General features: G+C 40.6%; 2 protein-coding genes across 3 annotated transcripts; one reads left to right on the top strand and one right to left on the bottom strand.

Annotated features, from left to right (window-relative positions):
- Positions 1-1,542: 1,542 nt before the first annotated feature.
- On the top strand, positions 1,543-5,502 carry LOC146677004 (uncharacterized). Its single transcript, XM_085417540.1, has 12 exons — positions 1,543-1,749; positions 1,898-1,930; positions 2,025-2,114; positions 2,526-2,597; positions 2,706-2,794; positions 2,907-3,009; positions 3,274-3,376; positions 3,456-3,508; positions 3,620-3,698; positions 3,920-4,416; positions 4,616-4,809; positions 4,918-5,502. The coding sequence occupies exons 1-12, from the start codon at positions 1,600-1,602 to the stop codon at positions 5,060-5,062; spliced, it is 1,608 nt and encodes a 535-aa protein (XP_085273666.1). The 5' UTR covers positions 1,543-1,599; the 3' UTR covers positions 5,063-5,502.
- Positions 5,503-6,644: 1,142 nt separating this feature from the next.
- On the bottom strand, positions 6,645-11,491 carry LOC146677005 (uncharacterized). Of its 2 annotated transcripts, XM_085417550.1 has the most exons (6): positions 11,334-11,491; positions 9,746-10,655; positions 9,381-9,477; positions 8,897-9,007; positions 8,282-8,448; positions 6,645-7,949 (listed from the first exon to the last, which is right to left on the bottom strand). In XM_085417550.1, the coding sequence occupies exons 2-6, from the start codon at positions 10,651-10,653 to the stop codon at positions 7,490-7,492; spliced, it is 1,743 nt and encodes a 580-aa protein (XP_085273676.1). In that variant the 5' UTR covers positions 10,654-10,655; positions 11,334-11,491; the 3' UTR covers positions 6,645-7,489. The 2 variants fall into 2 exon arrangements, with proteins under 2 accessions (XP_085273676.1, XP_085273683.1); XM_085417557.1 differs by lacking the exon at positions 9,746-10,655 and having other exon boundaries at positions 11,334-11,459.
- Positions 11,492-24,337: the final 12,846 nt, after the last annotated feature.

A 24,337-nucleotide genomic window follows, 5' to 3' on the forward strand; every position in this document is an offset into this window, starting at 1 on the left:
CTTCAGGCTTCATGAGATAATACTGTTCTTTTTCTGGCTAATATTATCTTACGTTAGCTTACCTGCTAACGCAGACAAACTGCTTGATAATCACCATAGCGCTAGCTGGCTAACTTTAGCTTGCTTGCTAGCAGCTAAGCCAAAGTCCTATAAACAGACTGCTTATCGTTTTTGTCCTTTTGGAGTTTGTGTTGGAGTCTGTGTTGAGGTAAAAGTCAGTTGTTTGGTGATATTGGTGAGATATCTGTTAGGCAATGGAAATAAGAAAAAAAAACACTGAATACAATAAACTGCAACATAATTCACATTTTCAGTTAACAAAGTTACAGGTACACACTTCAGTTTGAAGCTGATGACTAGTCACTTGCAGATATTCCAAGATTTGGTTGCCTATTTTAATGTATTTGCTACAAAGTCAGTCAATGTTATTTGTCACTCTTGTTGGTGGACGATCTGATTTCCTCGTGTCAGCATTGTTCCCACATCATCATAATTAATGTTGTTCCAGGTTCAACATTGCAAGTGACCAATCACCTTCTTGTAACGTCATTCCTTTGCGACTTCGAAATACCCGCCTTCGATTATTTCGAAATACAAGTGAAGAAGCGAAAAACCGCCGCCTGTCTGCCGAATTTGAAGTCAATTCGCCTGTCCGCCGAATTTGAAGTCAATTTAGGATACTTTCCTTTAATAAACGGTAAGCATTATACATATGTTCCTCACTTGGCTTGCTGTTTGTTTGCTAGCGATAGGCTACTTGACGACAGCATTAGCTAACCAGTGTTCTCTAGACCAGCGTTCCCCAACTTTTTGGGTGTTTCGTGGCCCGGGGGTTGGGTCAGGCAAAATTGCAGTAGCTTCCCTGATCATTTTACAAACATAAGTGAAGAGAATCTGGACTAAAAGGCCTAGACTTATGGTTGTGTGCTGAATCTATGAATCAAACTATCACCTGGAAACATAATTAACTGGTCCATAGCTGTGAAACTGGACATGAGTTCTTGATTCTATGGAGATTAACAGTAATCCAGAAATTTACAAATTTGTCCTGGTACATCGCGTAAATGTTGTCCAAGGGACATCGCGTAAATGTTGTCCCTGGGACATTGTGTAAATGTTGTCCCTGGGACATCGTGTAGATGTTGTCCCTGGGACATCGTGTAAATGTTGTCCCTGGGACATCGTGTAAATGTTGTCCCTGGGACATCGTGTAATTGTTGTCCCTGGGACATCGTGTGATAGCTTGTAAATAATGGAATGAAAATTATTGATTGTTATTAACTTGTGAAAAAGAAGTATAACAAATCCACATGTTATGTTCTTACACCCTTACAGAAACTGTGACTCCTTCACAATGTCAGGTAAATGTCAACTCATGTTGAATAATCAGCCAATCAAGCCTTTTATTATCACATGCAATGTTACACGTACAACTGCAATGAAAATTTCACCCCCTTCTGACCATACATATATTGCTTAAACATCACATTGGGAAGACAGGTCGGAAACAGTTAGGAAGGTCAGAAAACAATTTAATTAATAGATGAGGAGGAGAAAAAAGAACTACAACCAGACAAAGCTCCTAGAAGACTGAAATGGATGATGGTTGCAGCATGCAAAAAGAAAATGATATCTGTTGACTACAGCATATGCTTTCTCACAGATTACCTTGTGGGAGTAGCTGGACCAAACTCTATTGGTATTTCAAGTTTGAAATCCCTGTTTGACCAGACTAACATTTCAGATGAGGTACCTCTTGACATAAAAATCCTTTTATGTTGTCATAAAACTAATGTTAAATTCTGCTTTAAATACACTTTATTGTACAATTTACTTAATGAATCGTATTCCTTAGTTCTGTTTTTATTTATATGTATTTATTTATTTGTTTTATAAGGTAATAGATGGCCTAATCTATTTGCAGTGTGAGGTATGTTGAAAAGCTTGTTTGATCATAATGACATAGCATGTTTACGTTTTTTGTAATGTATTTGAAAACATAGGTGTATTTGTTATTTTTATAGAATTTCCCTCACATTTATCCAATACCAAGCCAAATTACTGGAAAAATTTTGGATGGGTCCACAAGAGCACAAAGTGCATACTTTTTGAAGGTATGACTTGGACTGTGGTAACTATGTTCTTATCACAAAGGGTTTATAAGTTGCCACTATAAACAAACAGCATTTTCCAAAATTGAAGCCTTGTCAGAAGAACCTGAAAAATACCTTTCTGAAACCTTTTCTGTGTAAAGACTTGTTCAAAAGCAATGCACACAGATTAAAACATTTCTGTCTTGGCCAACTGATAAAGAACAACAAAAATTGAGTGGTGCGTGTTGAGTCTGTGGTCTTGATTTGTTTTGTACACACTATAGAAATTAATTAATGTAAACCAAAAATGACACTTTCTATATGTTTGTGTATCTGCAGAATTAATTACAAGTCTCACCTGACAAGCTTTCGCAGTTTTGCAGTGTCATTCTTGACAGAAAAACATACTTGTCACATTATTTTTATTTCCAGAAAAACATCTTTCAGATGTATGAGAAATTGATTGGAGCCTGTCTGGAAAACGGCAGCCACTGGACCTTGTTTGTAAGTTGCACAGATTTTGCACTCTCTCTAGTGCATGATACTTTTCAGTGTCCCTCATTAGGAAAGCTCAAGGCCCAAGCCTACCATATCCATCTTTTTACAAAACAGTTTTGTGACATACCCAAGAGGACCATAGTCTATATGAATTCATTTGGCGAGTCGGAGGTCAGAAAAAGTGCGGTGTTGAAAAACTGGAGGTAATTAATTAACATATTTAACATAACATATTTAATTTAATTGAAATCATTACCGAACGTGGTTATTGATTTCTCTATATGCTTTTTATTTGTAATAACTGCGATCTCTCAGCTCATTTGCTTCAGCAAGAGGCTGCGCTGGAGAGTGGACCTTGTCACATGTGAGCCACCCACATCAACAGGATGGGAACTCATGTGGAGTGCATGTCATAATGGTACTGAAAACTATAGCTTTAACCTATATAAGTAATGTTTACATTTTTGCCTATTCAGTTTTTAAAGCCTTAGAGGCAGGATGGTAAAATCTCAATTTTTTTTGTAGATTGAACCATTTCAGCAGTAATGCTTTGCTTTGGTTGCTCTGTTTTTTTTTTTTTTTCTCGGGGGGGGGGGGGGGGGGTTAAAAACAAACAAACATTTCTTTGTTAATCTAATTCTTTTTGTTCTTTTTTTTTTTTTTCTTCTTCGTCAATTATTAGTTTGCCCAATCTCTCATTGACGGTAAAACACAAGTGGAGGAGTACAACACTGAAATCACAAAGCTCAGGTCCCGACTTTGCCGCTACTTATTTTCCTCAATAGGTAAAGATAAAATTAGCCGCCTTCTTTTTCTCTAACATTGGAAAATGTAACTTGTACTTAAACAAATTATATTTTGCAGATCGAACTAGGAAGTGCAGTCAGTGCTGGTGTGTGATTGCAGCCAAAGACCGGGTACACTATGACATGTCCTTAGCCATATAGATTGTTTATTTAATGGACTTTGTTCATTTGTTTTTTGTTTGTTTATTTCTTCTTCTTTTTTTTTTTTTTTTTAATTCACAGGTGCAGTGCCAGAAATGTGGTGCATACAAGCACATGCGTTGTTCAAAGTCTGTTTGTGGCATCTGTATCTTCTGTGAGAGTAAGTCACAATATAACTAAACAATGTCCAAAAATGTTTAAAGTGAAATTTTTTTTCGTAATTTTGCCTTTGCACACCAGGACTGTGTAATTAAAGTCGACGTTTCAAGATCCAGTTTTTACACAAAACTATTTTAGACATAACTGTGTCGTATTGTGGGGATTTCTCTTCACAATTAAATTGATATAGTGCTGTTTATATCATTCTTCTTTATGTAACAGCACAGTGCAGCACAGCAGAGGGAAAGGAGTTGTGCAGCATAGTGGGTGGCTATACAGGAGGAGCAATAGAAGTAGCCAGTGAAGAATGTCATCAGGGAAATCATCAGGCAGCGAATGACAAAGGAAAAGTTCCTAAGGGAGAGAACATCTGCAGCAAATCGACAAGTAACAGTGAGATAGGAAGACTGACAGTCAGAGATGAAGGTACACAGACTGAAAGAGATGAAGGTACACAGACTGAAGACAACGAAAAAGAAGCAGAAGTATACGGCACAAGTCTGAGTACAGATAATGCTGCTGCTGATGATGTTGACAGGATCGATGCAGATGCAGAATTTCAAACTGATTCAGAAGGAACTAGTACAGTTTACAGAGTGCATGGTCGCTTATCTGTACCAAGCTCAAAAAAGAAAACCTACACAATAACAGAAGACGAGATCAAGCGCAGAATCAATGCAGAGAACATGTCAGTTCATGTTTTCAGAGGTTTGATTGGGGTAGGTATACATTTCGTGATTTTGATGTCACCTGAAATAAATCCGGGTTACTCGTATCAATGAAGTGACAATGTGGCTGGAAATTGTGCATTTGCTGCAACATATACACAATTACACCATGTAAACAAAAGCATTTAACTTTGTGCGCGTGTGTGTGTCTCTCTCTGCTCTTTTGGTGTTTGCACTTTTTCTTTTTTAGGGCCGTAAAGCCAAACTGCCCGCAATGATTCTTGACAGGCCTAAGAAGGCCAAAACTAAAGTAACAGTGTTTAGTGTTCTGAGTGAAGAGGAGGCTGGGGAGCTAGCCCTCGGGTTTGCCGGAAGATTGGCCTGCGATGTCACAACAGACATGGTCTGTAAAGGCATCGACCATTCAAGTGCTGATATGACAAAGTAAGTTAGTAAAACAATATGAAAGTTGTATCTTTTTTGGTATTATTTGTCATTTCCCCGTATTTGGGTTATTGGTGTAACATTGTTAATCTTACTTTCTAATAACAGACAGACTCTTCTCAAAATCCAACACAATCTTAAACATGAGCTGACTGATTCCTCAACCTTCAGTTTGCTGACACACACCTTTGGCCCCGCTGCACTGGATTCTGTCATTTCATTCCTGTGTGAAAAACTTGATCTTGTCTCTTAAATAATGAAACCTTTTGTGACTTTTGTTTGTTCTGTAAATCAGAATCTTGAAAATTGTTCATTGTTGTTCTAAGTTTGTGTTAACTATTTGGCAAAAATGATTGGTTCCTAATCCAAACAGCATAATGACTGTTCTAACACATATCTTAAAAATGCTACAAAGAAAGAAAATTATCACATATGTTTCAATATGAATGTAATTGTGTCACACTCGGTTTGTAGTAGCTTTCCTGTTTTATTTTGAGTTTTGGTATGTTTACACTGTTATTTTTATTTCCCGTGTGTTCGTCTTCCCTTATTAGTTTTACTGTATTTAATTAGTCTGATTTAATAACTTATAATTATTTACTTTCCAGTGTGTATATATGCTCCTCGTTTGGATTATTGTTTGTTTGAGTTCTGCCTGTCTTTTCTATTAAAGATTTGGACTTTTGGACTATTAGTGGACCTCGTAGGTTTTTATTCTGTTCAATTGGTAATTGACTGGGTTTAATTTAGTGGCCTGGAAAACAGGCCGGAGGGGTCTGGTCATTTTAACCCCCTAAGACCCGAAATCTTCCATGGCATGCATTTTTAATTTCTCTTTGATATTTGGGCCGATTGGAACCCGATGAATGTAAAAAGAAAGAATTACCAGGTTTTGTTTTTTTTACCTAATTTTTGTTTCTGAGAAAAATGAGAGCCACATATGAGGACATTAATTTGAAATTTCGATAGAACAGTTGCAGTATAATGTCCTCATAACTGTATATCAGGCACTTGTTGATCAAGATTTAGTATTTTGGTCTAAATAACCCAAAATGTGATGTCCACATGTGTGGACGCCAGGCTGGAGTAAAGTGTTAGAGCTATTTATACCTATGTAAACTTTTATACACTGGTTTTTACCTGTCTTGTTTCAGAAAGGTTTAAAAGGGTAATGTCCACAGTTTATTTGTTTATTTATTTGTTTGAATTCAACATATTTTATTAAAGTAATTGAGCTTGAACACAGAAAAAACTGAATCAAATAATCATAAAATCAAATCACTTGCACTATACTGAAGTCTAATCTACTCTGAGCTAATGCCGGTTTCCAACACTAATGATCGGGTGAAGGAGAGATATGAGGGTGTGCACGGCCACTGGTGCTCTTATCCCTGTTCTTTGTGATACAATCCAACAGGAAAGCAGTCAAACCCTTGGACATTAGCCAAGTTAACGTTCACAAATATATACACACAGAGGAACTCTGAGCCCCAATGTCAGCATTAGCACAAACATGCCACTTCATACCAAATCTCAGTGTGAGGTCAGGTGTTAGTCTCATTCCATTACTCTGGCTATATTTTCTTACTCATTACTATTAAACTTATACTTAAGACTAACTATTAACAAAATCACACCCCAATAACTCTGTTATTACACTTTGTATTTAATCATAAAAAGGCTGGATGTTGAAACCTTTTACTTCTATTTTGTATGAGCCAGGATTCTCAACAGCTGATACTCTATGTCCAAAAAGTGACAGGTATCGTTTTATGGAGCAAAAAACTTAAGAGCGCATATTTTATAAATAATACCAACAATTACAAATGCAGACCTTTAATAGTAATAAGTAATCCTTTATTTATAATGCATAGCAATATAAAAATAGTAACATATGAAAATATTACAATGGGCACAGATGAATTTGTATCAAAAACAGCAACCAAGCCAAAGTAATGAATAACACACATAAATAACAACTGCTTGAGAGACCAAACAATTTCTTTTCATCTGTTCCTTGGCAGAAAGTTAAGACAGCTATTCAGCTTTAGGTTTCAATAAACAGAAGTAATGGATGCAGTCCCTTTGAAATGTCACACAAAAGTCTACTTGTGCATATACTTAGCTTTAACTCTTCTCTTTTTTGTTTTGTATTCCAAAAGGTTTTCATTTTCTCCAGAGGATGTCTCTCTTTCAGTGGTTATCGACTGTTCACATTCATTTTCAGACTGTTGGAATGTCGATGCTGGCCGAACGTTTCTTGCTAGAATACAATGGCCTAATTTTGCGTGCATTATCTGTCATCTTTATTTCGTACTGGCATATACTTTTGCCTACTTGTTTTGTTTTTAAGACATTTGTATGCAGTTCATCTATCATTGCAGTAATACCCTCTGGAATGAATGCCCACTGTTTAACTGTGTCTAAAACAGCATTTAGTTTTCCAACTGCATCTTCTGTGCATTTTTTGTCTGTGCTTTCAACTACAGGAGTGTCATTCAAAGTTGATAGAGGACTTTTCAGAGAGTTTTTCATTTGTTTAAAATGGCTACAAGCCACCTTCAGGCAAGCACATGTGTTATAGTGAGAGAACGTACAACAAGTGCACTGAAGTGTTTCAGCTGATGCAAAAAAACACAGATTTCCAAACAAACTTGGCATTTTTATCACTTTCAAGTCCTCACAGTGTACAAAGTAATGCCTTTCTTTCACTGCAATTCTTGCCAAGGTCTGTTTCCATGTTTGGATAGATGTCATTGTCAGCCTCTGCTAATTTTGCAAGTAACACTAGATGCTTGCAAAGAAGTCCTCGTAAGCCATATGTACAGTTGCAGTAGGACTCAACAGGGCAGACATACACCATGTCTTCTCTTGACTCAGATGGGACTTGATATGCATTAACTCCATGGCTGTTCTTGACTGTAATTTTAAGAGCCCAACCACTTTCCATCAGTCTTGAAGCAGAGTCTGAAACTTGAGACAAGGTGTCAGCAAACCTGTTTTTCATGCGGCCCACATCTTGCAGGGTTTTTATGACTGAGAAGTAGTCGTCGGCCTTCCCTAGGAGCACTTCAATCAGATCATCCAGACGCCTATTCTTGTAGCCAGATAAAAACTGGTATTTCAGGCGGTGGAAAAATCTGAAAAACAGTTATTTGAAATGATTAGTAACTGTAATTGAAGGAATTTAAAGTTTTAATCAAGACTGTATTATTTTTTAAAAAATTGGAATACCTATTGCACACGTCTTTTATAAAGGAATGCTCTGTGCCGGTTTAGCTGATTTAGGCAAATCCACCTACTCTGTTTTTTGTTGTGATAACATAAAAAACGCTGCTAGAATTTAAAGGATTTGCCTAAAACCTGTTCTGGCAATGACATGACGAACCTACTCAGTTTAGCCTCTTGGATTAAAGCATAATATCTTTTTTTCAGCAATACAATCGAATGAGGTCAAAATAATAAATCATACCTTTCAATCACATTGTTTGTTTCAGAACGAGCGTGACTGAAGCGACGGCCGTAGTCACACCACATGTGGCCAATGCCTTCCCAGTGCTTCTGAAAATACTGGCACACCAAAGGGTATTGCTTAAATGTCTGGCAGAACTCTGCTGATGTGGCTTTAAAGTCGTCCTCCTAAGAGAATTGGATGCAACAGAATATATTTCAATCCATTTAACAGACCTATTGAAATCTTTAATATTATGTATTGAAGCCCTTTTCCTTTTATTGAATAACATTAAGAATTTTAAGTTATTAATAATATGTCGTGTTTTTGTATTAAGAAGCAATTATTTCTTCCCTTACAATGGCTAAGAAGGAACACTAAACCTATAAGCATATTTGGTTTCAGCATCTGTCTGTGAAAGAATCCCACTCACAAGTTCTACTGCACAGTGGGTGACACAATGATGTTCTGCACAGCTTAAGTACTTGTTTTGATAAGCAAGATAAGAAGCCAGTTTTAGAAATTGTTTCAAAAATCTATTTTGTATCTCTCTGTAACTTTTTTTAGCAACTGAAAGTTATTATGCTCTTAGTGTAATCAAGAAATCAAAATGTGAAATAGACAAATTACACTTACAGATGTGCAAGCTTTCAGCTTACAAAAGAAAGAAATGATTTCATTTCTCTTTTGGGTGTTAGAAAGCCCATGGACCCCGGACTCTGATTTTGAAAGCCATCGATTAACAGCCTGTGAATGTAAGAGAAAAAAAGTTAATCTGGAGAGAGAGACAGAGGAGCAGCTGTACAAAAAGCATAAAAGAAAGCTGACGTCCAAAAATAACTTTGTCACTCACTGGACAAGAGGACCTGTGCATTACAGAAATCAACCAGGCAAACATATTTTTAAATGTCAAAAAGAGCTTTGGGAAGCAGCCACCAGAAGATGAGTGCACTGTGGTCTTAAATGGATGGACATAGTCACTCAACATTTTATCCCTTTATATTCATTAACCTGAGTAGGTGAATATCACAATGAGGCAAATCATAACAACAGGACCCTGTTGTAAAAATGTGTTTCAGGTGCATCTTAGACAACGTGAAAAGAAAACAATGTGGTTTACCTGCAAGACATGGTACCAGCATAGAAGGATAGCTGACTCTGGAAAAACCTTCTGCAAAGCATTTATTTCCGCAAAGTCTTTGTCAACCATAAATGCTCTACAGAAAAAAAGAAAACACTAAATGAGATTAAACAGTATGAAAATGTTTTTGCTATCTCAAAGCGCCACTTCAATGCCAAATTAAACATTTCAACTCACAAGTAGATATATAAAATACTGCATACAGCCTATAGGAATAACTTTAACAACTGGAAAGGAAAGTTTTTTGCAGCCCATGCTGCAGCTATAGCATTAGATTCTGGCATGTTATAACTTTTTTGAAAAGGAATTATTTCAAAATTAATAGCTGTCAATGTATTATTTACCTCGGGGAAGTTGGGAAATGCTCACAAACTATTCCAAGAACAGTTTCCAGGGTTTTCTGACTTTCGTTGCTGACAATAGCATAGGCCACAGGGACTCCATGCCCATGATCATCTCTTACAACAAGTGTGAATAAGGGAAATGAATACTGGTTAACGCAGTGCGTGGTGTCAACAAATACTAACTGTTTTGCATAGTTCTCCATGTTTGATTTCATTACAGGTGTCTGCAAAACAATCATTAGTTCTTGGTCAGATGTGTATGGTTGATAGAAGAGAACATGTTCTTGATGTTTTCCATTAAGTAAGGTATGTACACATTGACTGTCTCCACAGTTAAAGTGCTTCTTCCTCATCATGCAGGTTCTAACACTGTCAATGTCACGTGGTGTGACAAAATGCTCTCTGTTGTGAAGATCTCTGTGTCCATGTTCTTTGGCCCATTTATGACATTCGGTTAGTATGATGGCTGGCTTAGTTCCAAGGGAAAGCAGTTCCTCAATCTTCCTCCTCAAATCACTGGAAATATTGTTGAAATGTGCGTCTTTTGGGTCCGAAGGATCATGCCCATCATGCTTATCATATGTACGCTGCACGATGACTGTGTGGTCTTTCCAACATTTGAGTACTTTAAATGAAACATAGGCCTTACAGCCCACTGCTCTGTAGCTGTTTCGACTTTTTTCCCCAGCTCTGATGCAGTTGAATTTGTAATAGTCTCTTTTCCTGTCTTTACCTGAGGCAACATTTAAACATTTATAATGTCCATGAAGGGTTAATGAGTTCAATTTTTCTAACACAACACTGAATGGGTCCTCCTGGCATTGTGACACATGCACACAAAGTTGTGTGTCTTTTCCAGTTCTTTTTTTTTCGTCATTCAGAACACTTCTTCTAATTATGTCGTCCATTTCTGGTGGAAAAATAACGAAGGTTTAATTAGTCAATAGTCATTAATTCATTTTAACTTGTTTTGGGGTTTTTTGCAATACAATGTAAATATTAAATATAATATTAAAAAAATATATATATAAAATAATATAAAACAAACAGGGGCTAAAAGAAGCTAAACTTTCATATGGTATGTCTCTGGCAACTTTAACATGATGTCCCAGGGACAACATCTACACGATGTCCCAGGGCAACTTCTACATGATGTCCCAGGGACAACATTTACGCGATGTCCCAGGGACAACATCTACGCGATGTCCCAGGGACAACATCTACGCGATGTCCCTGGGACAAATTTGTAAATTTCTGGATTACTGTTAATCTCCATAGAATCAAGAACTCATGTCCAGTTTCACAGCTATGGACCAGTTAATTATGTTTCCAGGTGATAGTTTGATTCATAGATTCAGCACACAACCATAAGTCTAGGCCTTTTAGTCCAGATTCTCTTCACTTATGTTTGTAAAATGATCAGGGAAGCTACTGCAATTTTGCCTGACCCAACCCCCGGGCCACGAAACACCCAAAAAGTTGGGGAACGCTGGTCTAGAGAACACTGGTTAGCTAATGCTGTCGTCAAGTAGCCTATCGCTAGCAAACAAACAGCAAGCCAAGTGAGGAACATATGTATAATGCTTACCGTTTATTAAAGGAAAGTATCCTAAATTGACTTCAAATTCGGCGGACAGGCGAATTGACTTCAAATTCGGCGGACAGGCGGCGGTTTTTCGCTTCTTCACTTGTATTTCGAAATACTCGAAGGCGGGTATTTCGAAGTCGCAAAGGAATGACGTCACAAGAAGGTGATTGGTCACTTGCAATGTTGAACCTGGAACAACATTAATTATGATGATGTGGGAACAATGCTGACACGAGGAAATCAGATCGTCCCTTGTTGGTAGTCGTTCCAATCACTCGCCTAGATGTTGAGAAAAGTTCCGCTCACTTCCAGTGGCTATTATGGTCACTATGTAATTTCAAGTGTGGACACAGCTCATAAATCCTCTCAGGCACAGAAGCCCCACCCACCTACTGGACAAACCTCCTGGTTGTGTGAGCCAGCCTATCAGAAGAAAGTCTGTGGAAGTGCATTCTGTCTGCAGTTTCAGCTGGACTAGATTAAAAACAATGAGAAGAGCAGGTACAATTATAATCTCTCCACCTAACCTATGCACAGAAATCCACACCAAATAAGGTGTTACTCAAGAAACTCAACTGTAATCACACGACTTAAACATCACTCAGGATTCCATGTATAGGATGATGAGTTAATCATCAGTTAACTATCAGGTACGAACAGAAACAAGCACGCATACATCTTATTGGTTAAAGGGTTTAGCCCTGATGTCACGCACACCTGCATTTTGGGCTAAATTTGGCCTTCTTAAGGTGTTGACTTGTGGTAAGTCTGGCTGCTTCATCTCAGCCACAGGTAAACCTGACAGAGGCCAGATGTCACATTTGGCCACATCCTGCCTACCCCACGCTTATGACCTCATCAGGTCCATCTATTACATACAGTCTGTGTGTGGCACCTGAGTGAGTGTAATAAACATAAACATTAATAATACAGCACATGGTTCTGTGCTCAGTCTGCTGTTGCTGATGTGTCGTGACACATGGTGACTGTTCATGTTGATGACACAAAAAGTATCAAAATCATGGTAAAAACACTCACAGTAAGCACCAGGTAATGAACAAAAGGGCTGATGGGAAATGTGGTTTCCTTTGCAGAAACATGAGCCCTGACAAACTGTGTGTCTGTGTGTGTGCGCAGCTACATGATGTTAAAATAATAGGTGATGCTGAGCAGCAGTGGGGCCACCTTCTTCATCCAGTCCACATGGTCTGTGGTGGTCTCTGATAAATGGCTCCTCTCCTGTCAGGACCTGAAACTTCCTGCAGCTGTGGTTACTTATGATGTAATGCAGGACGCCGATTATGTGCCTCGCCATCAGCGACACTCCGCTCAGCTCAGCGTGCATTCGGCACTGCAGGAGCGCTCGCATCTGTCCGATGGTGGAGGACGGGAGGTGGATGGGAGGTGATGGAGGTCACTGAACATTCAGGGAGCAAATGTTGAAACTTTAAGTGAGCTTTATTGGAGTTGTTCCTCAGAAGTGTTTTCAGGGTCCTTGACCTGTCTGCAGTCTGAATGTCATGAAACTTTGCAGAGAAGTAAAAGAAAGTAAAAGAAATAATTAAATATAAAGGGCAACGCAGAGCTACTCTAACAGAGCACAGGTATCAAGACACTCAGTTCAGCTGAGTTTTATTTAGAGATTAGAGTTTGAAATGAGCATGATGAGTTCACTTTAAGGTTCCCATTAAGGGATATCTTATTTTATTTATTATAATTTATTATTAAGATAAAATCTATAACTGTTTAATCATTTAATTGCATTTGAAAATGTGGAAAGTCTTATTATCCAACCAAAGTTTCTTTTGTTTAAGTTTTCATTTGCTAACAAAACACCCATGTCACATGTCTGAGGTTATATTGTTATTTTTCACCCTTAACTGATAAATTCTGAAATCTAAAATTATCTGATCTGTGTTGTGGTGGCGTTGGAAGTTAGAAAAAATACTGCAGGCGGATCCACTCGATCAGAACAGGATCAGAACCAGATCTCCGTGACCATGACGTCCAAACTGTCCCCGCCGTCCCCCCTGGGTTTCCTTCGCTTGTTAATTAATTGTCTCTGCACTAACATCTGTCGTCTCTGGAGTGCCACCGCACGCCGCTGCGATTCAACATTTATACATGACTCCTTACAGCAGCCGCACTTTTAATGATGAAGCATATGGAATACAGCCGAGCAGAAGAGGAAGTACATTTAGCCTGCGACGGCTCTCAGCTGTGAAGAGCTGCACTTCACCGAAAACAAGGGAACATGAGCTAAGAAAAAAAAAAACATGCCGTGGAGCTAAAGGAGGAAAAGTGTGCCGAGGACGTTTAAAAGCCAGAAAAAGCAGCTTGAAGAATCAGTTGAAGAATTTGGAGGTAGTCCTCCTCCTTCATTGTTCCATCCACTTTGTGTAATGTACCAGTACCACTGGCAGTAAAACAGCCCGAAAGCATGATGCTACCACCACCATGCTTGACACCAAGTACAGTGTTCTAAGGTTTGAAAGAATCACCTTTACTCCTGCAACCTTACCTCTTGTCATTGTGGCCAAACATTCTTTGTCTTGTCTGACAATCAAACTTTTCTCCAGGAGACATTTGGCTTGTTCGTGTGGGCAGCCACACATTTCAGTAAAGCTTGAATGTGTCAGTTTTGTAGCAGGAGCTTCGTTCTTGGTCGACATCCTCACAGTCCATGGCGATGTAAAACTGGCTTCAATGTGGACAGTGCTGGTGTTCCAGCAGCTTCCAGGTCATGGCAGATTTGAGCCTTGGTGGTTCCTGGCTTGTTCCTGAATATCCCAACCGGTTTTCTTTCATATCTGGTGTCACACCTGAATAACTTCTTTTATTTTTAGCAGAAAAAAGTTCTTCTGTACTCTAACTCCTCTACATCACAAATGTTGGCCAAAGTAGTCAGTAAGAGAAAACATATCTGTTACAATAATAAATCATAGAAGCTTGTCTGTTGGCGAAAAGTAGCTCCGAAGAAATCTTGGCTTATGACTGATCTTAGAATAGTGAAAGCAGAGCCAATGTACACTTGCCTAGCATGCGAGTCTCCCATCACCTTTTAGGTTTAACTACAAAGTGTATGCGCAAAAAACCAGAAAAAGGTTGACCTCTCATCTTGACAAACTCTGGGATTTGTTTTGCTGCTGATTTTTAGTATAATGAAGAATAGGGTGACCAACCGTCCTCTTTTCCCCGGACATGTCCTCTTTTTACGTTCTGTGAGGGGCGTCCGGGGGTATTTTTGAGATTGATAAGAATGTCCGTGTTTTCCTATATTCCGACAGAGGACTCATGTGTGTGACGTCATTCATCCCCGAGCTGCTGCTTTGTGAGCTTGTTCTGCGCTCACAGACAGGACAGACAGCACCAACGCGCCTAATGATGTTTAAAAGATCCCAAAGCTTTGATGTTACTGATAGTGAACTTCATTTTATTCATAAGGTTAATTAGTAGAGTTGCCAACCGTCCCGTAAAAAACGGAATTGTCCCGTATTCAGAGAAAATATTACGCGTGTCGTATTGAGCTGAAAAGAAACAAAGTTTGTCCCGTACTTCAGCTAGAATGGAAAAGACACAAAACTGGAGTTATTCTGTCGTTACGCTGCACAGCTGCCTCTTCTTCTCTCATTGTCTCCCCTCCCTCTCCTGTTTCTACTTCAATCATGAAACTGATCAATGATCAGCTGATCGGCTCTCTTGTTTGTTTATCGCCCACTTTGCGCCAGAAAGAAGAAACCAGTGGATGTAGCACTAAACAACAGCTGCACGTTTAAGCTTGATCAGCTGTTGTTAGAATTGATCAAATATTAATTTCTAGTATCAGCTGATGTTTGCTGGAGCCACAGCTGTAAAGCTGCTGGTCATGATATTGGTTTGGTTATGTGATGAGAGGGAAACATGAAGATGAAACCAGGAGATGTCCTTACTGAATCATCAGAGCTGAACAGGTGATGGAGAAACAGGTTTACCTTTTAGGTGACATGAATGAGTTGAAGGGAAGTTATGAACTGTTTCTGAGAGACAAACAACACCAGTCAAAGTCAAAGTCAACTTTATTTGTCAATTCTGCCACATGTACAGGACATACAGAGAATAGAAATTTCGTTACTCTCAAACCCTAGATGAAATAGCAATGAACATTTTGTTAGGATGCCTGGGTCGTTGACCCAGGGGTTTTGAGTTTATTATATTATTTATACTTTCTAGTCTTTGGTTTCTTTGAGTTCTGTTTTATAGTTTATGTCTCTGTCTTCTCTAGCTGCTGTCTCCCCTGTCAGCTGTATCCCCTTGTCTAGTTCGCGTCTATGTGTATCTTAAGTTCCTATATCCCCGTGTTCAGTCAGTGTTTTGTGTCTGCCCTGTTCCCACGTCTCTGTTCCCTTTGTAGTGCCTGCTTATGAGCCTGTGTCTTTGTTCAGTCTGTGTTATGCGTTTCCTGTTTTACTTTGAAGGTCTGTGTCTTATCTCAGTGTGTTCAGTTTACGCTTCTTTGGTCTCGTCAGTTCTGATTTGTCCCAGCTGTGTTTCCCTCCTGTTACCCATTCCCTGATTGCTCCCTCTGTGTATTTAAGCCCAGTGTTTCTCTGTGTCCGTGTCGCGATCTACCGTTTACCAAGCTGTGTGTTCTGTCTGTCCTCCGGTATTAGTTTATTTTTTTGATTGTTTCCAGTTATGTTATATTTGAGTTTAACATTAAAACGGTTTTTGAGTTTACATCTGTCTCTGGAGTCTGCACCTTGGGTCCTATTCCTGCCTGCACACAGCCACACCTAACACATTTAAATATAAGAGAGTGATTAAAAAATGCAAATAAAATAATTAAAAAGTAAAAATTTAAATAAATACAATACAAATTAACAAGAAAGCTATACAATATACAATATACAATATTCAGGTATGGGTAAATGACATTAAGTGTAAACCAGGCAGAGTAGGGCGGGTCTAGCAAAGTGCTGCCAGGGGGGCAGGCAGGGCATTAATAGGGAATCTTACAACCAAAGTTTTCATCTGATGTAAAATGTATAGAAATCATACATATACTAACAAGACTGTACATCACTGTCACAACAGCGTTTGTTTTCATTCAAAGGCTTCATGGTTTTTCCTATAATACCTGGTGGGCCGGTCTCTAGTCAAAATGCCCGAGCCGATTTTATGTTTCTTTAAGCAAGTTCTTCATGACTGAGCAAAGTGTCCTCTTTTTTGGAAATCAAAATATGGTCACACTAATGAAGAAGCACTGCCAACCTTGCTTGCCCCAAAGAACGCTGCTATATTTTAACACCTTCAACGGCTCATTAGGCTATATTTAATTTGATCATGAGCTACCCTCTCATTTAATAGCCACAAACCGTTAGCTACAGTAGCTTAATGGGTAGCTGACTCATCTGCTGTAGTAAGCAATGCTGCTAGCTAATGCTACTTAAGTATATAACACTGTAATGAAATAAAAATATGGGTTAAAAAACTGGTTGCTTTTCATGTCGAGTCATTGATGTCGTGGCTAATACTGATGCAAATGTTAAATGTTAAAAAAAAGTGTTAAAGATGCTTATAAAGTTTTATTTAGTTTGACTGCTTTGACACTACAATCACAATCTGTTGTGATAGATGCCACTCACCTCTTATGTACTTTGGTTTGCTTTGATGTATTAATGAACTGAATTTATTTCTTTTACACTTAATGCTTCATGCTTCAGTCAACTAGCTGCTAATGGACGCTGCCTTGTGAGCAATTGGAATTTGTTGCTATGACCATGACAGCAGCAAAGTTAGAGCAACAGGTGCGTATAACTCTTGGCTCAGTTATGGCACCGTGAGTTTCACGCTGGTGAATGGATATGCTGGCTGGGTTACCTTTGATCCAGATGTCACAGCACACCTGACACCTTGCATGAGTCGCTCTCAGTCAGGACCAAAGGAAATTTTAGATGTGGGCCACATCTGGGCCAAACATTTACCAACCCCTGCTGCACATCAGACTGTTATTCTCTCTTCCTGAGTTTCCTGTCTCTATTTACAGTATCAATAAAGGTTAGCGTGCAGCGGTTGTCTGATGTTCGTGAAATGCTGATGCTGATCGCTGTGTGTCGCAGCCTCCCCCTCTTCCTCCTCCTCCTGCAGGAGATGCCTGCAGAGACTCAGCCAGAGGAGCAGATTCTTCCACCCACCTCCGCTGGCAGCCCAGCTGGCCCTCTTCCCTTAGTGTGTGTGTGTGTGTGTGAGTGAGACTTCCTGCGGTCTCTTTATGTTTGCCCCGTTTCCCTCCAGCGAACATCAGATGTAACAAAACCAGAGGACAAAATAAGAGCATTACTTTTTAAAGACGTGTCTTGAAGTCGGGAGACGGTGATGTGCGCTGACAGCGGCTGCTAATTGGAGTAAATTAATTTACCTCGGGCGCCGATGTTCGCACAAAGCGCCGCTCGCCGCGTGAATAAGTGATGATCGGCAGCGGCCGTATAAGCCCCGACTTTTTGAATCATTTAACGCCGCAATCTGCTAATTAGCAGGGAGAAAAGCCAGCTTTCAGCCACAATTAAGACGGGCCTCTGTCAGTCAGGGGGTGGAGATGGAGAGGGAGCGCTTCATTTATTCATCCTCTGAGCAGATGCTGAGTGCAGTGGGGGTTTGGATGCAGGGATGGAGAGGGAGCGCTCAGGGATCTGAAGGGGTTGGATGGAGGAGAGGAGGGGGGGGGGGGGGGGGGGGGGTTGTTGGCGTGCATTTGGAGAAAAAGTTTTCTAACCGAACCCCCGCCATCGCCATCACCCCCACCAGCACCCACCTCTCCCCTTTTCTTCTTCTTCTTCTTCTTTTGAGCCTCTGAGGAGGCCCCACCATCGTGCAAAACAAAAGCAAAACAAAAGAGCTGAAATGTGAGGAGGCGGAGGAGGAAGGCGGGGGTTAGCGCTTCAGCATCTAGAGGCGAACACACATACTCACACACACACACACACACACACACACACACACACACACACACACACACACACACACACTGTGAGGGTCCCTGTTTGACACACCAAGTGTTAACCAGTTGTACAGCCCAAGGTCAAACATGGCGCTTGCAGGTTCCCCAACACCACCATCCTCATCATCCTCATCATCACCCCTAACCACCCCACCCCCACTCACCTAGCAGCCACTCAGCCTGGCACACATCCAGCTGAGCGTGCTCACAGTGAAACCCTCAACCCCAGCTCCGTTTCCGTGTCGTGTTTTAATCTGCACACTGACGCATTTTGGTCAAACCGGCTCTGAGTTTTAGAGGCCACTTTGACTTTTATCAGAGTTTAGCCTGAGGAGACGGAGTCACTGCTGTTAACTCTCATATACATCTCTGATTGGTCCATCTTGCCGGCAATTGTTATTAAAATTTTAATTATTTTTACTTTCTTCAAATAAAAAGATCCGATTTTTCACGAAGACCTCAGCGCTGAAAAATAGAGCGCTAAAACCCGGAGTTCCTCTAACATGCACCAGAGACTCCAGCAGGGAGTCAGTCCCCGTAAACTCACATGGGGAAAAAACCTTACAGCACAAATAAACGTTAACAGCCTGATACAAAAACTAGCAACTTCATAACAACTGCATTATTAGGGGTGTGACCTCTTTGCCTGGCAGGTGAATTGTGACAAAGGTAGCTGTGGCTGCTAGTGAACTGGACCTCTGGACCATTTTTAATCTGACCAATAATATGACTGCTGTGAGCTTAACGTCCAAGAAGAAATCTGAGCTCCAGTGTTGGTGAGTGAAATTCCAGGTTTTTAATCGGATGTTATCTAACTTATATATTATAGATTTTTTTAAACAACAAAAACTAAATTGAAACAGTCAAACTTTAAAAACTGAAAATAAAACCAAAAAAAAACTCCATTAAAATCAACTAAATATAAAAACTAATTTAAAGTATTGAACTATAACAAATCCAGTCTAAATGTGAGCTGACTGAGGGTCAGTGGATATTAAATCAATCAAATCTGAAGGAAAAAATCTCCTCAGATCCTCTCAGAATCACCTTATTTTAGTACCGTATGTTTAATGAAGACTAATCAGACCTACAGACCCTTAAAGCAGATAGAAGAGGGTTAAAACTCAAAAGTCACCAGATTATAACAGAGCGAATCGGGGCTAGAAGATCCTGGAGACCTTTCATATAATATAACTTGTTCTGAGCAGCAACCTAACCCACAATTTGATATGAGCCTTTACCCAGAATGCAATAAACTCAAAATGCTCAAACTATGATATATGCCATGAAAGTTGGTTTTACATAGAAAAAAACGCACTGAACAGAAACAGTCTTCAAACTGTGACACTAACAGAGCTTAAATTTGTTTTCTTACCTCTGAAACTTTAATGTGGATTTCTCCTGCACTTATGAAGCTACGAGGGTCTAAAAAATGCTGAAAACACAAATTCAAAAGCATCAAATTTAATTCCACCCCAACGTATTTGGAGCACCTCAGAGGATTTTCAGAGGATGAAGCTAAAACTTTGTATGGCTTCATTAAATAAGCGTTACTGTGAAAGTGAGACTTTGTCCTGAGAGTTGAGGGTTTAAAACATTCAGAGACACAAACAGCTCCCTCATTTATCCCGTAAAGTGTTTATTGGTGAACAGCTGTCTCTCTCAGCATACCAACGCACACTGAAGCCAAACTGAGAGTCAGTAAATGCACACAGCAGTGAGCTACTGTCAGAGTCACGTGACTCTAATTTAAACAGTGATGGCGGTGAGCAGAGAAGGCCATAAACCCTTGAACGTTGTGGCGAACAAAGGCTGTATGTCCTCGTAAATCAGAGGTGGTGGCATAAGGTGTATCACGGCGAGGGTTCAGGGATCTCCACCCAACATCGTCTCACCCTCATTACAACACGCAGCGCCGACTTTCCTGAGACCCGGTCAATTTATTCATGCTCAGGCCCGCGGAGTCCTGCCCTGGACATCCGGCGCCGAGCATTATGGCTGCTTAGCACCTCCGACTTGGAAATGAGCACCGGGCTGACGGTAATGAATATGTTAAAATAGGAAGCCCCGAGGATTTATGTCTGACACGGAGCTGCGAATGTATGCATGCGAGGCTGATGTTTATGCAAACGGTACCAAACTCGCTGGTTTGTCAATTATTTATTAGCGGGCGTGGAGAAGAAGTCCAACAAACAGTCAGAGTCCTGCAGGAGGGGAAGCGCCTCACAACTGTTGCTCTGTTATTTATCAGAACATGTGACTGCCTAAAACCAATCACACTACTGCGTGGCTGCGTAGCTGCTGGACTTGAACCCTGACCGAGCACATGACGACCCCGATCCCAGTTGAACTCTTCTGGTGGAGTTTGCACAAGACCCATCTTCTTAAATGGTAAATGGTAAATGGCCTGTATTTATATAGCGCTTTACTAGTCCCTAAGGACCCCAAAGCGCTTTACATATCCAGTCATCCACCCATTCACGCACACATTCACACACTGGTGATGGCAAGCTACATTGTAGCCACAGCCACCCTGGGGCGCACTGACAGAGGCGAGGCTGCCGGACACTGGCGCCACCGGGCTCTCTGACCACCACCAGTAGGTAACGGGTGAAGTGTCTTGCCCAAGGACACAACGAACCGAGACTGTCCAAGCCGGGGCTCGAACCGGCAACCTTCCGATTACAAGGCGAACTCCCAACTCTTGAGCCACGAACCTCCTTGGTGGTCATGTGATCATTATCTGACTTTCCTTCCTGTTAAAAGGGAGTTTTTCCTTCACACAGTCACCATCTGCTTGCTCATGGGGTAATTTTTTTGTAGGGTCTTTAGGACCTTACATAATAAAGCACCCTGAGGTAACTGTTGATGTAATTTGGTGCTTTATAGATTTAATTGAAACATGAGGAATTTAGGACCTTGAGAATTCAGTGTAGATGCCTCAGCTGAAAGATGTCAAGCTTCTCGTTGATGCTGCTGCTCAGTGGTCTGACAATCGCTGTTGGTAGCACTTTCCTGTAGGAAACTAAAATGATGGACAATAACTTTCCATCAGCAGGTGTACTGATTAACGATTGGTTAATCATTTAAACTCAGGAATGCCTGGAGGACAGTTTTTGTCAGATTTGGTAAACCAAAGAAATAAAGACAGTAAGACACGTGTAACCTCTGTTACAATAAAGAGCCAATCAATAGACAGAAATAATATGAGCCAATCAAGCTGTTGCACAGTCTAGGGTCACAACATTTAGTGTCTTTTTACATAAAATCAGCCAAATCTGCATAAACATTCCCACCTGACCACCTCAGAATCAAATGATTTTTCTAATATACTAAACTTTAGTAAATTTAATCAAGCTGTGCAGAATTTTACGTTCATATAATGAAGATTTTCCAAATTGGTTTCTTTCAGCATTTCTGAGCTCTCGTAACATCATCGGTATCCACGTGAAAATTTCAAGGCTGAAAAATAAATTCAAGCTCGGATAAAAACTGGATGTTTTCAAAAAAGTGCATCTTTGGTAAAATTTCAGGGCTCAGTTCAGCATGTCGAATAGTTGACTGCTAGAATAAGATCTTATTTTCACCTGCACGTTCATCTACTAGCTGCAATAGCTGTGATTCCTGCTGGTAAATTAAAACCTCCACATTCCCACACACTGAGTGCAGCTTCTGGCTGTGAAATATATAAATAACATCAGCGTTCACATGTTCTGTATAACAGTTTGAAGTGTTTCAAAGTTTATATCCTGGAAAAGTTCTCCCAAAACCTCAAAGTGTCGTATCATTAATAATTATCGCTGTACAAGAAGCTGATTCTGAGGAGACGGGTGGGAATGACCTGGGCATCATCATTTTTCGTTGCTTCCTTATATTTGGTTAAACTCCTGGTGCATGAACACTCTGCACGTCATGCCGTTATCATGAGGCAAAGCGCAGCTTCTGTTCAATACTGTAAACTAACTAAAGCTGTCAGATAAATGTAGAGCAGGAAAAGTACAACACTTCTGTGTGAATCCCCCCGCTGTGGTTTGGATTGGACCTCCTTTACGCCATGTTTTGGATACCTGAAAACTGAGCAGCATTCGGATTCAGCTCCTGGCGTTCCTGGATGGTTCTCACATGGCTTGGCAAGCACGAACCCCCCCACCTCCCTCCAACCTACCCCCTCTTCCCTCATGCTTCCTTCAGAGGCTGAAGTCTTTCACTTTGATCTGAAAGTCTTTGCAGCCTCATTGACTGTAATGAGATCTAGAGAATCCGTGAGGACGGCGGGGATTTGACGCTGAGCCGAAAAACTCCGGCCGGGGAATCGGCGGCGGGCACAAACAAAATCGAAAAAGGAGAGAGAGGAGGAGGAAGATCTCAGATGGCTTGGCAAGCGGTTTGCCTTCACCCCTCCTCCATCCCAGCGTTAATTTCCCCAACGTCTGAGATTCCTGGGTAGGTTGGGGGGGGCTAGGGGTTGGCACTGAGGCTGCTGGATGTTTCTCTTTGCAGCGGCGTCCCCAGACGAGGAGGCGGCATTTCTGTAATCTCACCAGCTGACTGCCGTCCAGTCCATTAATCAGTCAGTCAAGGTCTGAGAGGCCCAGAAGACCCAAACGCACCCCGAGGTGGGAGCTGGGTGAGGACGGGTGAGGTGGCGGGGGCGGGGAGGAGGAGACCGCTGCCTCTGGGTCAAGGAGACGATGTCGTGTCGCGGCGCCGATACAGAAACATTAACTCTGTTGTTTAGTCCCTGAACACACCACAGTGTCCTCACTGTCCGGAGAGCCTGCTAATCAGCTCGCCCAGCACACAGCCAATCAGCAGCCAACTTATCCGCAGCTAACATGGCGGCGTGCCAGTGAATTCAGAGCTGTTTGAAAGCCTGAATGTGACTCCAGCAGCTTGGTTTCTTTTCAGGATGAGTTCACCTGATCGCTCACTTCTACCGTGTGACGAAATTGTGCCGATGAAACAGAAACTGATATTTTTCAATTAGTCCTCCAAAAGTAAAAATTTCTCCTTCCACGGCATTCATGGAGCCCCGAGGAGCAAAAGGAGACAACGAAGACCTGAGACATCAAACTCAAACATGTCCATTAAATAATCACTTGCATTGACGCTGGTCTGTAAAGTTAACCCCTGCAATCATCATGACGAGGGGGCCGAGAAACACATCAGGATTTTAAAAAGTGATTATTTTATGATATTTTTGGTACTGGTCACATGAAAGCTTGAGAAGGAGTTTTAAAAACTTCTCCAAGATCTAAAGCGGTTTGACTATTGTGATCTTTCCAAATTATATGCAGCATTTATTTCATAGCCCTGAAAGTTTACCCAGAGTGCACTTTTTGTAGTTTTCTCCAGTAAATCATCAGAAACAGGTCAAGCATGTAGGGTAAAACTGCTGAAGTTTACTAGGGCTGTGGCAGAGCCATCATACTGATGCTCAAAGCCGATTTTATGCAAAAATAATTTTTTACTGAACAGAAATCAGGTTCAGTCTTTGCTGCAGAGCTTAAATCTGTTTTCAGCCCTGAAAGTCTCACATTATGAAGGCTCAGAAAACAACAAATCTGGGTCCACTTTGTTCTTCGCAGGCCTCCAACTCTGAACATACTCACGGTACAATTCTGCAGAGCTTTGTTAAATAAAGTTATCATAAAAGAAACCTCAGCTCGTTCTCAGGGGTCCGTTTTTCAGGTTTAATTGTTTTTATATGAAGCAGCCCACCTGCTAAGTTTTCATTTTAGAGACCAGAATGTCACGGCACAAAAAATGTTGAAGATGCTGAGGTGTCTTTAACTACGACAGAAATATATACACACATTAACAGTCAGTAAGATGAGTTAAATGGGCTATAAAACTATTCCCAGCTATTACGAACCATCTGAACCTGTAGAGCTGAAGTGTTATTTCTTATTTGCTCGTATCTCACGATCTGGACTAACGAAAAGAAAATGTGGGTTTTATTTTGGCGAGCGAAGCCTCTTAAGATGTGGGTAAAGGAAGCAGCAGCCTGAGAGCAGATTCACCCCCC

Source organism: Rhamphochromis longiceps, linkage group LG2, assembly GCF_057381845.1.
Source record: "Rhamphochromis longiceps isolate RC_006_pf linkage group LG2, R_longiceps_female_GT1.1, whole genome shotgun sequence".
NCBI classification, from domain to species: domain Eukaryota; kingdom Metazoa; phylum Chordata; class Actinopteri; order Cichliformes; family Cichlidae; genus Rhamphochromis; species Rhamphochromis longiceps.

Coding starts and splice junctions, on each gene's coding strand:
- LOC146677004 (XM_085417540.1), top strand. CDS start 1,600: ATGATGGTTGCAGCATGCAAAAAGAAAATGATATCTGTTGACTACAGC. Junction 1,750..1,897: donor AGACTAACATTTCAGATGAG/GTACCTCTTGAC, acceptor TTGTTTTATAAG/GTAATAGATGGCCTAATCTA. Junction 2,115..2,525: donor AAAGTGCATACTTTTTGAAG/GTATGACTTGGA, acceptor TTTTATTTCCAG/AAAAACATCTTTCAGATGTA.
- LOC146677005 (XM_085417550.1), bottom strand. CDS start 10,653: ATGGACGACATAATTAGAAGAAGTGTTCTGAATGACGAAAAAAAAAGA. Junction 9,478..9,745: donor CATTTCCCAACTTCCCCGAG/GTAAATAATACA, acceptor TTTTTTCTGTAG/AGCATTTATGGTTGACAAAG. Junction 7,950..8,281: donor ACAAACAATGTGATTGAAAG/GTATGATTTATT, acceptor ACTGTTTTTCAG/ATTTTTCCACCGCCTGAAAT.